The following is a 14,322-nucleotide window of genomic DNA, read 5'->3' as shown; positions in this document are numbered from 1 at the left end:
GCATTGTAAAGAAGTAATAATCACACATAGACAGAGAGCCAAAAATGACTAAAGAAAGAAATATATAAAATATTATAACACCACATCCAGCATACAAGAGTCAGCTGTCTTTCTGATGTATAAAAGAAATCTTGTGGCTAACATAAATGGGCCGTGTATCACGTATGCACAATGAAAGTCAGAATGCATCCCTCCCAGACCTCCAACAGAGCACGCGCACAAAGCCAATGGGGGAAAAGTGTCATCTCCACTCAAGACCAAACATAGGGAGCTGATTGAAACATCTCCCCAGTTGAGTGGATCATCCCCTTTAACCTCTGACCCCAGAGCGACCGCTGGGGGAGCAGACCCTGTCCTGAGAGGGGCCTGCAGGCTGGAGGAGGTGGAAAGAAGCGACATCACCCACACTTTTCTCCAAACTCAGACTCTCAAGAGTGTCAGGGTCCCTGTTCCTGGGCGCTGACACACAGCAATCTGACTCACATTCCACACATTTCAGATATATATGTAAGACAATTTGGCTCTCATCCAGAGTGGCTTGCACAAGAAAGGTTGAGCAGTTCATAACATCTATGATCATGACTAGGTTTAAAAAGCAGCGGCTATGCCCTGGCAAGAACACTGTCGAGGTCTGGGGGAATCAGAGAGAGAAAGCAAAGGGACTGCTGGGAGACTGGAGGAGGGCTGAGATCTGCTCTATAGCTGCTCGCTGTTCAGACAGGGAGAAAGCTCAACTATCTGTCCTTCTGTGTGACTGCTATCCCAGGAACTAACCATGAAGAAAATGAATAGAGACAGCTGTTTTCAAACCCCGCCAGCCCCAATCCCAACTATTAAATAAGCACTTAATTAAACACCATCATTTAACTTTCACAAAGGAACAAAAGGTTTAACAACAGTTTAAATTTTGTCTCACAAGGGAACAAAATAAAGGTGTGTGTATATTTTTGAACACCGTTGTAATATTAGGTACATAGCAGTGGCAGTAAGAGTAGCAGTAATGCAGATGCAGCAATAGCGATATGTAAAAGGCTTTAATTATCTCTTGCTCTGTGGTAATGATAGTGGGGAGAGGGTGTGAGCACGCTCTGCCCTCTGCTGGCTGAAAGCAGCAGTGTGTAGCCCACTGTTTTCTGTGCTGCCCACGCAGTCTCCCCTAACACACCAATTTTATTGTTGTTTTGTTATCTTTTGGGTAGTTGATCCCCAATGTGTTTTGTTCAGCTGGAGCACTGCTTTGTGGGGCCCCCCATCCCACCTTGTTCCAGTTCAGTTAAGTGTTGTCCCATGAATAGAGCCGGGTACAGTATGGGCATTATAAGGGCCTGCATGCTCAGTGTGTGAAATCACATGATACAGCACAACCAAGCAGAGGTACCATACATGTATGTGTAGGACAGGGTGGAATTAGCTACCAGAAAAAAAACGCCTAATCCACTGCCCACCAATCCCCCCCATGTCCAGCCTAATCCACTCCCACAACCCCGCCCCCCGTCCCCTCCCCAAACCCCCCTCACTTTCCCAGCCTTCAGCCCCAGGAGCAACTGGGACAGGAGAGAAGCTGCTCTGTTAGGAGAAACAACTGTGTGCAGTTGCCCTTCGATATGAACAGGAATGCTTGTGTGGCCCATCACTGCAAGACACAGTCTCCTGCATCTCCCACAGCTGAGTTCCCCCACTGGCAGACTGACTCAGTTTCTCTCTTTCTTTTTTGTTTGGGACTCTGCACATCTCACTCCCCTTCGGGTGTGTGGCTGAAGATGCCACCTACTGCTTATAAGACTGACTGTAGACAATGTGCTGCAGCCCATGAAACAGGCAGTGTGCAGAGTAGGCATATGTAAAAACCATATTACATTACATTACATTACATTACTTGATTGTCATTTAGCAGAAGCTCCTATCCAGAGCAACTTACATATGTTACAATTTTATAAGTTATCCATTTAAACAACTGGATATATTGTTATAATTATTATAAGTACCTTGACCAAGTCTACAGCAACAGCGCCCCAGCGGGAATTGAACTGGCAACAGTTTTTGTTTACAAGCCCTGCTCCTTACCACCAGAGATGGGCAAAGATACATCAAAATGTATCTTATTATAAAATACAAAATACCCCTCAAATAAATACAAAATACTGGTGCCAGAAAATGTATCATGAAAAATACATGTATTTTGTATTTTCAAAATACAAAAATTGTAACACTGGGCATTCTGAATTTGTACAAAATGGCAGATCAGATTTTTATAATGTACACAAGGCTCTGGTGAAAGTTTGAACCCTACAGGAAGGAAGAACAGGAAGTAGAATGCTACTGCATCTAAGCAAAACTGTAAAAAAAAAATACTGAAAATAGTATGTCTTGTACAGTATGAAGGAATTTGCTCTCTGTCCAATTCAAAGACATGGCAGTTGGGACCCAACTACTTCAATTAGTAGCCTATTTAGTTGCCTTTAAGAACAACTAACTTTTCAAATATTTCTGGTGTTAACCGCCTCCTGTCAGATGGAGTATTATTCCTGCAAATGAGAACAGTCTCTCAACCGGAGCTGAGGAGGCGAGGGTTGTGTTAAATCGAGCAAAAAGGAGCTTGATCGGTGGGTACAGCTCCAGAGAAAGCAGGTCCCTTCTGGTGTCCTCCAGAAAATGAAGGGTCTAATTCATCTTTGCTGTGGCTTGTGATCTCTGGTCTTTCCCAGACCTATACATCTAGCTAACACTTTCTGACTACCCATGGCTAACCAGTCTTATATGCTCGTCAAGCTGTTTCATGTTGTTAAGTATCCAAGCCAACTTGTAGCACTAATTAACAGCTAGCTAGCTAGCTTGCTAGCTCACTCACTTCTTTAGCCACTGGGCAACATGTATGGATTGTTTTTATCTTTAGCCTTTACTTATGGTATTCATAATGATGAACTTCATTACGGAAATACTGTGAGTAGTGTGGGCTTACAAAATCACTGTGTGTGCATGTGTCTAAGTGTATTGTTCTTTATTTTAATATGTATTTACATGGATTTTTAAAAAAATGTTTTATGAATCATGGAGAAAGTATTTTGAATATGTTGAAAATACAAAATTACTCCACTCTAAAGTATCTTGTTACAAATTACATTTGAATTATTTTGGCCCTGTCACATACATATCACAAATTACTCAAAAGTAATTGAAATATGTATCTCAAATTCAAGTGACAGAAACACTGCCCACATGTACACCATTCTCTCCAGATGAGTATGAATTTTGTAACTTCAATCTGAGACATGGTTTCAGCCAACATTGAGCCTCAAACTAATGGTCTCGTTGGTCTGCGTCTTCCAGTGAAAAAAGACTTGCACTATACCTCCAGACATCTGCCATTATTGCTTTTCGTCTCTGGGTGAAGTAAGTGGGAGAATAATCTGATGGAGATGGAGGCTGTGTTTGGTTTTAATAACAGATCCATCAGACCCCAGCACAGGCTGTTCAGCCTTTGAACAGAAAGTAAACTGTATAATCCGTTTGCATCACTGCCTGACTTGAATATTAATGATAAGACTGAAGCAAAATGAAGGGGGGGGGGGTTGGTCACTGGTTACTGCACTGGGGGTCACTGAGAGGGAAAAGGAGAATTTGCTAAAAAAAAAAAAAAAAAGGCTTGGAATGCAATAGCCAATCAAACATGCAGAGCACCCTGCAAAATGCCTATGGTGCGACAGTGTGTATTGATTTTACCAGTGGAGCATGGAGAAGAATGGTTAGCTGTGCGTGTGTCTGTGTGTTTGAGGGTGGCACAGGTGAGCTGGCTCTTGCATTCTGTTTCGACAGTACACAGCTCACAACCTGCCATCTGTCTACTCCTGCCAAGAGCAGCACCCACCCACCCACACACGCATGCACGCACGCACGCACACATGCACGCACACACGCGCACACACACACACACAGCTGCCCTTCCATTAGTGCCCCTCCATTTCCTGTGCTGTGTAATGGTAAGAGGCCCTGAGAATGAACATTTAGCTTTCCCATGTGCTGTGTAACAATAAGAGACCCTGATAATGGGAAATTATTTATGCATGTTTTGCACTTCTGTAGAAGTCCTGACATAGGCTTGGATAGCCTTTCTTTACCACTGAAATGTGGTATGAAGCTATGAAGCACAGGGATCTTAAATCGCAAAATAAGTTTACAATGGAACGGAGGCTTTTGGGAGCATTTGCTCACTGAGCAGATATTCTGTCATTTTCAACAACTGCCTCTTACAGATCACTGAGCAAATATTCGGTCATTTTCAATTCAACAAAACTGTTTGTTTGACTATGACTCTGTCTTATCTTTTAACTATCTCAACAATTTCCTTCAGGGAAGACCTGTAATTAAAAACCAGCCATACGTCAAGTGAGCTGACAACAAGAGGCTGTTGCAAACTGTCCAGAGCAACGATGCATTATAAATCAAATGCTTTCACTGGTGTGCCTGCATGTGTGTGTGTGTGTCTGAGAAAGAGAGAGAGAGAGAGAGAGAGAGGGAGAGAGATAGAGAGAGAGAGAGAGTGAGAGAGAGAGAAAGAGAAGAGAGAGAGAGCTGAACAGCTGGCCAGTAAATTGAGTCTGTGTCTGTGTTTTCATACATAATTCATGCCCTAACATGCAGGAAGGTTTAAAAGAACAGTTAATGAACTGTGATACATTTGATATATCTGTGGACCCAAAGAACACAGGAGTGGCCAAGCCCTCACAGGTTAGCACCACTCCTACCCTTACAGTAACTGCACTAAATGCCATTACTGCCAACATGTCTAAATGACATTACATGACTGTAACTGCACAGGTCTAAAAGCCATTACATTTCATTACAGTAATTGCCCACTCTAAATACTATCTTATTACATTACAGTAACTGCACAGTCTAAATGCGATCACATTACATTAGTGTAACTGCATTGTCTAAATGCCATCGTGTTACATTACAGTAACTGAGATAATCTAACTTCCAGTACTATTGCTAGACCTGTACAGTTTACCTGCCATCACAGCACACCGTGTGGTTGACACTTAAATCTGGAATTCAAATTTAATGCATACAATTAATGTTCATGTTTCATGTTTAACTGATTTTTTCAGATAAATTCTTCAATCATGGAACAATATACAGCTCTAACATAAATGCTACAACACAAGCCACTTGGGAGATACTTGGGAGGTCTTTCAGAATCCTAGACAGTAGACTATGAAATGCATAACTTCATACCTGCATCATTTTGGTAAGATTCAAGAAGGTAGCCTTTTTAATACAGGAAGTGTCTTACTTTTTTCTTGCCATGTTGACTGGCATCCAGGCATTTTGAAAAACTACACTTTTTCTCAAAATGTTTTATGTGTTTAGCGCTTTGGTGATTATGGCCAAACATTAATTCAAAATACAAAAGTTTTCAAATACAAGCTTTTTCTTTTTTCCAATTTATGCTTTGTTGCGATAACTAGAGTCTTATATTACATCATATAATTCAAGTGGATTTCTAGACATTACAAACAGCATTTCAACAATGATAGTACAGGAATGATTCTGCCTTTACATTCTTATTTCTGTATTACTAAAATCTATGAACAGCTGATCCAGACTTGCAGGTCTCCTTCTTAGTAAAGATCAACTCCATCTAACAACATGACAACTGAAGGTATGGCACTTTGCTCCAAAATCCTATGCGTTCAAGGGTACACACACACACACACACACACACACACACACACACACACACACACACACACACACACACACACACACACATGCACCAGTGGCGACTGGTGAGCTGGACACAGGGGAGGCTGAAATGTTACGTCTAAATCTACCATTACTTTCAACCTGTTCCCTTTTATCCTCCTTGATTAACAATAAAACAAACAATCCACAGAATAATTGACACCAATCGCGTAAATGGAGTAAATGATCATGGCTGCTAGATATAGTTTTCACAATATCTAAATACTGTTTATTAAACTTCTTACCATTATTGATGCATGTAAAGGAAGAGCTAGCTGTGTCACTGGCTGTTTCATTACAGTTTTCAATGGAAACATTTGCACCTCAGCAGTGGACTATAGCTGCAATTAACTGAATACCCTAAAACTACTACAGCTACCTAGTCTAAAATATACAAAAGAACACTGCAAAATTCACCTACATAATCCTAAGTGAACATCAGTAAACAAAAAAAATTGAAACAGAAATTAGAATTTGCCTTTGAATCAATTTTGTAGGAAACCAGTAAAAGCACAGGACATAACATATGCCATAGACGAGAGGAACCAGGATGGTCCTTCAGACAATGAAAGTTGCTAAGTCAGTGCATGAGTACCTTAGGGGTGAGACAAACTGACCAAGTGACCTCTCTGCTCCTCTCCTACAGCCTCTTAGGTCACTGGGTAACTGCCCCCACTATGACCTTCGCCCTCTGACTTGCTCTGAGGTAGCCTGCAGATAGAGCTGTGCCCGACTCCAAACCAGGGTTCGACTTACGGGGTGGGACTGGGGGGGGTCTGACCCCCCTAATTAAGACTTGGATCCCCCCTAACAGCAGTGGCAGCAGGTGAGCTGGAAACAAGAGAAAGCCCAAACACTACCTTTAAATCTATCATTACTTTCAACCCCTTGAACCTACTTGTTCCCCTTTATCCTCCTTGATTAACAATAAAACAAATAATTCACAGAATAATCAACACCAGTCGTGTAATTACAATAAATGATTATGCTCGTGAAACACCGCAGATTGTCTGTAGCTTGTGTGCTTGCGAAAGCTACAACGTGAGATTGTTTAATTAGCAAGGATGGCATTTATCGATTTAAATTACATTAAATGCTCATGACACATGACAGCTTTTGTGAGGTCTGTGTTCTATTAGCTATTGTTCATTGTACTCAACCTAACCTAAAAGTTTATTCTCAATAATTTTAATCGATTTAACTAAATTTAGCTCCATTTTGTAATTTGAATTTTGTAACACAAGAAAGCTATAATGTGAAACATTTAAGAGAAAGCTTTGGGATTACTTGCCACTTAATTGTTCAAATTGCAACTTACTAAAGACTGAAAGGAAAGGCTTGGGGTGTTTTTTAGTAAACTAAAGTACTTTACTGACAGGAAAGGCTTGGGGAGTTTTTTAAGTACACATTTATTTTAAAGATTTAACATAGCACCCAATGGTCAAACTTAACCTGAAGACTGACAATCAAAGGTAAAAAAATTTGTTATGGTTATGCAGGTCATTCAAAATGAGAAAAAGTACACCCCTCAAAGACAGCAGTGAATCAGGCCTTACACTGACCACAGGCTCCAGCTGAAGCGTGAGACACCTCCCTATTCCTAATTTCCTGTTACAGGCTAAACTGCATTTTGACAACACGCTGCTCATGTACCAGCCCATAATCTCTTCCATTTGACAACAGCCGAGGAAACTGATGAATGGTCATGTACAGCTGTTGAAACAGGTGATTCACATTCAGCACAGCTAAGGATGAAATGGCAGATGTACAGTTTTGTTCCCTTGGACATATACCATGATATTCTCCTATGACAAAATTCTTGGTAGTGGAAAGGAGAGCAAAGCTGCCATCTGTCTGTAAATGACTGTCTTTTTATCCCCACAGCTCAGCCATCTGTGGACATGGGGAACTCCACTGGAGACATTCAGCATGGGGCCTGAGCTGGCTTTCAAGACCTTCATATCATCCCAGCCCAACTAAAGAATCACTACATCTTCTCAAGAGAACAGGAACATCGCAAAGATGTGTTAGGTGGGAATCAGCTCTACTGGAAGTACAGAGGGTCTAGAGACACATGCTAGCTGCCCAGCTAAAGAACCCCTCAAGGTTCTGCAGTGGGATCTGGAACCACTGCAGGCTGTGTCTACCAATTCTGAGTCTAAGAGTCAGACTGCTGTAATCACTTTAAAAATGATCTTTTTTTTAAATCTTGTTTTAGTGATCACTTTATCAATTAAAATTAACAAAACACATTAAACTTTGTAGGTTAAAGATTATCACCTGAGTTTAGTGCAGTATCAGGAGCAACCACCTAATAGCAGGAAAAAGGATGAACATTCACCCCTGTGTGCTGAAGATAGCTGATGACTACGGGAGAGGAAAGCACTTTTTGCAGGGCAAGCCATTGTGATATATCTGCTTGTTATACAGCAGTGAATTCCCCATCTGTGACAGTATGGACAACTGGTCAGTGGCGCGGATGGTGTCCGTCTCTCTGGACTGGATCTTCCCTGGTGTGTGTTTTGTCTGGACACAGAGAGCTGCCCAGAGGCAGCCAGGAAGACACTGCAAACCCAACTGTGTTCTAAGTGGCCTCTGCCGTTTCTGCACTGTGCTTCCAGCTCACTCCACACCCTAGCTTTGAATGCTCTACAGATGCATCAGTTACAGGGACCTTCTTCTTTAGCACCAGCTAAATGCTTATGGCTCAAGGATCTAATCTGAGATGGAAATGTCTTTTTTTCCACATGATGTGCAGTGCACATTAAAACCCCACATGACACCCCACCATGATACAAGCAGCACAGATATTACCCTGTGAATGAGATCACCTCTAACACTGAGCCAGTTTCACCATGATGGTAGCAGCACAGCATTGTGTTTGGTGGGTGGGGCTTACCTGCAGGCTGAGCTGTGGGCAGCCAGGCAGCAGTGATTGGTTGGAGGAAGGCAGAGAGGAAGAAGAGGGTGTACCACAGTTCCATCATTCCTCTGAAGGGCAGAGAGAGATGCGGACCACTGCTGCCCAACCCCAACTCACACATCCCCCACAAACATGCTCCAGACTTCAGGGCCCTTCTGCCCCCCACCAGCACAAGAAAGTGCCTCCCACACCTAGGGAACAGAGAGAGCACACATGCAGTAAGACACAGGTACCATCAAGGTATAAGAAAGACTTCTGCATTTAAACATTCTGTCAACATCTCTGCACCTTCCTTTATAGGATTACTGGCTTCCACTAGGATACTGCAGGGAAATGAATGTCCAGAGGAGAGTTCAACTCCACCTGAATGGAATGGTCTGATCAGCACACTGTAGGTTTATCCTACAGAGTAACTGGAGACAGTGTAGGGGTGGAGGTCTGTGGGGAATATATCTGCAGTAACTCACTCATGGTCCTACAGAGGACCTGGAACACACTCTGAGGTGTGACACACACAACTCCCATAGACAAAAATGGGTCCCTTTGGCTGCAGGGGGAAACAGCAGTCTAAGCTTCAAACTGCAGCTCTTCTTTGCTGTAATGCAGACTCTGCCCTGTCCAACCTGCAACTCCATGCCAATCCCTCTCACTTTCTCAGTTTTTCTTTTTGTGGCAGTCTGTTGTTTGGCTCCATTCCTAAGAGGTATGGAAGTGCCGTCTACCCCCTCACCCACACCTGAAAATGAAAGAGGCCAAGCCTCCAGCGAGGTTTATTTACACAGTGTGATAAGAGCACTGGGCCTACACACACTGTGGAGATCTTGGGCCTCTTATTTGATCCAGGAAACCTTGGGTGAAGCTTCTCCTCTTCAATCAGAGCAGTGATGACAATATATTTGTGCCAGACAAATCTCATCCAAAGGAACCATTACATTCACAGTGCCGAAATTCATCTCGAAATGGCAGCCAGCTATAAACACGGCAAGCTAGGAGCTAAACAAAAGCACTTCTCCTCATGCCCCCATGGCATAGCAACCAGGCCCAGAACTCATTGGTTAGGTTGAAATAATACAGCAATGCTGTAAGGAACTAAAAATGCCCCTAAGGCTTTTATTCAGAATCCAGGCAAAGCTACCAAGTTAGAGGATGCACGGTCATGCAGAACACACAAAGTTTTAATCCAAAATGATGTTTAATAGTGATAGAGTATGGTAACTCACACATAGCTTCATAAATTAGCTGTCATTTTTACCTCTCAAACAACAGCAGCAATGGTCATTTTAATTTCATTTACAGTATTCTGTACCATGTCAATAGTTTCTGTGTAAATCCTTCAAACAGATCATATACATTTCATTCAGAGCCACAGATACATATTTATGACCATTACCAGGAACTTCTCTAACTCTGAGTCTCATTTTAATATTCAAATTCAAAACTTAATATGTCAGATTTCTCTACAAAAGAAGTATATATTTGCCTTACTGTAATTGATTATTAAAAGAAGCTTCTCCATGTTGTTTCCAGGTAAGTCGACCTTTGATTCATTAAGACACTGTGTCCCTGATGGTTCTCAATGTGGATCAGATCTCTTGAAGATTTCTTCCAGTTTTAACTTGCTACCATTTTGCTGCTGACTGCTCTACCTCTGAACACTTCGCTCAGGATCCAACATATACAGGATACAGAAGAATGCTGACACCTTTGGAAATGTTTGGCAACTCTGCTGCTTTTTTTATATTCTCAGGAAAGCAAGTACAACAAATCATTACCCTTCAGAGAGCTCATTCACTTTCATTTTATTTATGAATGGAAGGGTTTCTTCTTACTGGTGCAACCAGTGATTCAGTGCTTTTTCCATATTTTTTAGAGCTCAGTTTCAGTGTATAATTGTTTCTGTATCCAGCTCTACTGCAGCTGCCCTTGCTTGTGCAGTCCTCAGGGAATTGTTGTGAAAGAGCCTCCTTGCTGCTATGTGGAGCTCTGTCAGAGAGGCAACAACAGAACTCCATGCAGGTCCACCTGTTGGTCAGCTGTCTCCCATGATCCTCCTGTGCTGAGTGAGCGTGGTGTGGGTCAGGCTGGCTCCTATTCACTGGGGGGGGTGCCCACACTGAATGCCTGGTCCCCTCCCACCCAGTCCTGCCAATACGAGTGCATGATCGCCTCCTGGCAGACAGAGTGGAAGCCTCTGCCCCTGCAGTCTGCCTTTCTGCTTCCCTTCTTTGTTGGGTTAACAATTTACGTGTTCATTCATCTTTATCTCAGTTAGTGCTCCAAGAGAACCGTAAACCACACACTCTCTGACCACCAAAAGTATCAACAGAGATATTATACAAGCATACAAGATCGTCCACATATCCCTGTCAAACTCTCTCAACTGACAGTGTTACATCATGTATTGCAAAAACGTAACTAGTCCGGATCCCTGATTAGAGTGCCTTACTTAAAGCTCCACCAGATTTCATTTCAATGCTTTTAAAGCAGATTACAGCTAAAGCAGAGAGGACGAGTGCTTCTAGTCCTGGGGAGGTAAACAGCATTGCTGGTCTGCCTGCCTCTGCAGATGAGGCAGCGCTACTGCGACTGCTGTCAGCGCAGGATGTGCACTGGAATGCTGTCTAAATGTGCTCTCACACACTCACTGCAGCATTAAACCAATGCCATCATCATGACATTACTCAAGAGGATTGGCTTCATTTCACGAGAGAAGCATTTAGCTTTATTTCATTTATTTCATTACCATTTATTGAATCCGTTGCTGAATAGGTACTTTGAGACATCTTGCTCTTTAGTAGTGATATGGTTAGAGGACAAGGAGGAATGGAATACAAAATTTAGGTATTGAGTCATTTTGGCAGGATGATTAGGTGGGCAGATAAGGAACCTAGCTTCGGAATTCAGCTAGAACATCTGAATTAACTCATTCCAATCTATGGCATGAGTACAGCAGAATGCAGAAAGCCAGAAACCCAATTTCATATCATCAAAAACATGTTACCTAATACAGCACATCAACCCTATGATTGCTGTGGGACATAAGGCCTATTTGATCAGGATCAGAGTGCTCCCTACTGGACTAACAACATATTTTATAGTAACCCCAATTCACTTGTCCCTACTCCAGCAAGTTACACCACGGAATAGCGCTGCAATGTACAACTGATACTAGTATAAAAAAAGGTATGGAATCATGATCCACACCATGAGAGCTCAAGATAGGAAACATTGAATGTGACTGCTGATTGCCTTGAGATAGTGATTAACGGCCATCTACTTGTTGCTATGTGTTGTCATATGTCATATGTTCACTGTAACACAGCTGGATCTCAGCGTCTCAAAATACAACAAAATACATTTGTTGCAGTCAAGGTGGACAGTTTATAAATCAGCAAAGAAAATGTGCTCTATTTAAGCAGCAAAAGGACAAGTAAATTTAGTAAATTCCCCTGCTTTGGAACTGCACTGACACAATGAATTTTCCACACAAATTCAAACACTTCCATGCTCATTTTGGAATATGACTAAACCTTTATTAAAACATTAACTAATTAAACTTGGAGGAATCTTGTCACGCTGTTCCAGTTCTCCTGTCTCACCCGTTTCCCCTCGCCAGGCAAAACAGATTGAGGATGAACGGCAAGTATTGGAAGTTAGGAGGTTAGCACTACATTTAGTATGTTTTACGTGTGTGTGTGTGTGTGTGAGAGAGAGAAAGAGAGAGAGAGAGAGAGAGAGAGAGAGAGAGAGACTGGTCACCAGGGGCATTTCTAGCTATTGAAAAGATCAGGGGCTAAGTCAAGTTAAGTCAAGTTTGCCTGGGGCTTGTTTTTTTTTTTTTTTTTTGAAGGGATATTGGCATCAGTAGGCTTTATAATAAATAAATATTATCACACCTTCGGACGCTGCGGGTCCAAGCTCCGCTCTGTTACACACCTCCTTTTTTCAGGGCAAAAATATTCAGGGCTAGGCTTAAAATAGTTGGAGCTATAGCCCCGAATGTAGGACCTAACGACGCCACTTCTGATCACTACACTGATTTTCCAGTATATATCAGAAAGAAAATGCTGCGAATATAGACTGAAGTACAAGACAAAAGGCTATTTTGGACCCCTCACGAGATAGCATAAGTATTAGTGTCGGAGGCTCTGGGGATCACAGCTCCCTCTAACCTGCGAACGGCTACGCCAGGGGTCTGACCCTTGACCAACCCATTCGCCGAGTTTACACTAAGTCGACAACGAATGGGCTTTTTGAAATATCTGTAACAGGTTTTCAGAGTCAGACAGACACTGTTTTGTAAGAAAAAGAGTGCTGTTGATACTGTCGGTTGTGGAATGTTAAGGTATTTTCACATCTTGTCTTCCTTGCCGTATTTTCCCATGCTTCCCTCGCGCCTTCGCTTCAACCGTTTATTTCAAAGAATATCAAGTGTTTCCAGCTACATTCATTTAGCACAGATCATTTTTCCCCACTTTAAATATACAATACGCTATACCGAAACCATTTGTTATTTATTTCAGCTGCGTTAAAATGCCTTTGATTTTCGTCTCGAGTTGTGCCTTAAATACCAATTGAGACCCGATATGTAATCCACTTCACAGCCAATTTGTTTCAAGAAAGCAACCGACAAAAATTCCAAACACATTGGTTGGGCATTAAGTGCTTAAGACTACAAATTCCACACACCCCTGCGTCTGAAACCAGCCCTTTACCAGACAGAACGCTGAACCTCGAAAGTCTGTTTCTTTTAAGGCTTCTCAATAACACACGTGTGTGGTTACGGGCGCCGCTACTGTAACAAAGCTCTGCGAAGACACATCCAAGTCACAAATGAAACTGTGCGGCAATCACTTTGACACAGAATCCACCTTTCCACAAAAATGCTGCTCTGTAACACACACACACATATTATATATATATATATATATATATATATATATATATATGAAATCTGCCAGCCAGCTACAAATGGCAACAGTGGAGCATAGACGAGGAAGTTAATAACATATAAATCAGCGTTTCCTTCTTAGAGAAATATATACAGTTAATTAAACGATCCTACATCAATAGTATATCTACAACTACATTATAATAATTGGCTAATACTGTAAATAGCCCAATAATATAAAATATGGTGAGAAAATCTTACCCGAGGACTTCCAATGTGACAGTAATCCCGTTGAAGAGATGAATATGACCATACAATCACGGCTCTCAATTAAATGTTATGCAGGCAGCCTTTATAATTATTTCCTCAAAATTGTCCAGATGTGTAATGAAAAGAATAATGATAAAAAACACTTAGGCTAAATGTATTCTAAATCCAACCAAGCACGCTCTCTTGAGCTGGGGCAAGAAGTCTTCCAAAACCAGTTGAAGCGCAAGAATTTCTGGTGGAGCAACAATCCTGTATTACCGCGTAATCGTCATGTTTTTTTTTTTACATGTCTAAGATGGTACTGTATTTTTTCTTTTCTCTTTTCGTTGCCTGTGCTTTTCGAAGGAATCTCCTGTTCGGCATTTAGGGGTTTGGTTGAGTAAAATAATGATGGTAGCCGGTTAACTCCCACTGGCGTTCTCTGTTAGAGCTCCCCTTGAGTAGTCATGTCCGTCTTCCCTCTATGGTTGCTCTAAAAGAGTGTAGGCGCTGT

The 14,322-nt window shown here is 41.9% G+C and overlaps 1 protein-coding gene across 5 annotated transcripts in view; it reads right to left on the bottom strand.

The window, feature by feature from the left end:
- Positions 1-14,107, bottom strand: part of fgfr3 (fibroblast growth factor receptor 3) — a 61,714-nt gene extending 47,607 nt beyond the window's left edge. For all 5 annotated transcript variants that reach the window (XM_036517232.1, XM_036517231.1, XM_036517233.1 and 2 more), the window contains exons 1-2: positions 13,821-14,107; positions 8,645-8,859 (exon numbers count right to left, since the gene is read on the bottom strand). In XM_036517232.1, coding sequence (XP_036373125.1) covers positions 8,645-8,789 — 145 coding nt within the window. In that variant the 5' untranslated portion in view covers positions 8,790-8,859; positions 13,821-14,107. The remainder of the gene's footprint in view (positions 1-8,644; positions 8,860-13,820) is intronic.
- Positions 14,108-14,322: the final 215 nt, after the last annotated feature.

This window comes from Megalops cyprinoides, chromosome 22 (assembly GCF_013368585.1).
Source record: "Megalops cyprinoides isolate fMegCyp1 chromosome 22, fMegCyp1.pri, whole genome shotgun sequence".
NCBI lineage: Eukaryota > Metazoa > Chordata > Actinopteri > Elopiformes > Megalopidae > Megalops > Megalops cyprinoides.
The sequence above is the reverse complement of the archived record's forward strand: the minus strand, read 5'-3'. Positions and strand labels throughout refer to the sequence as shown.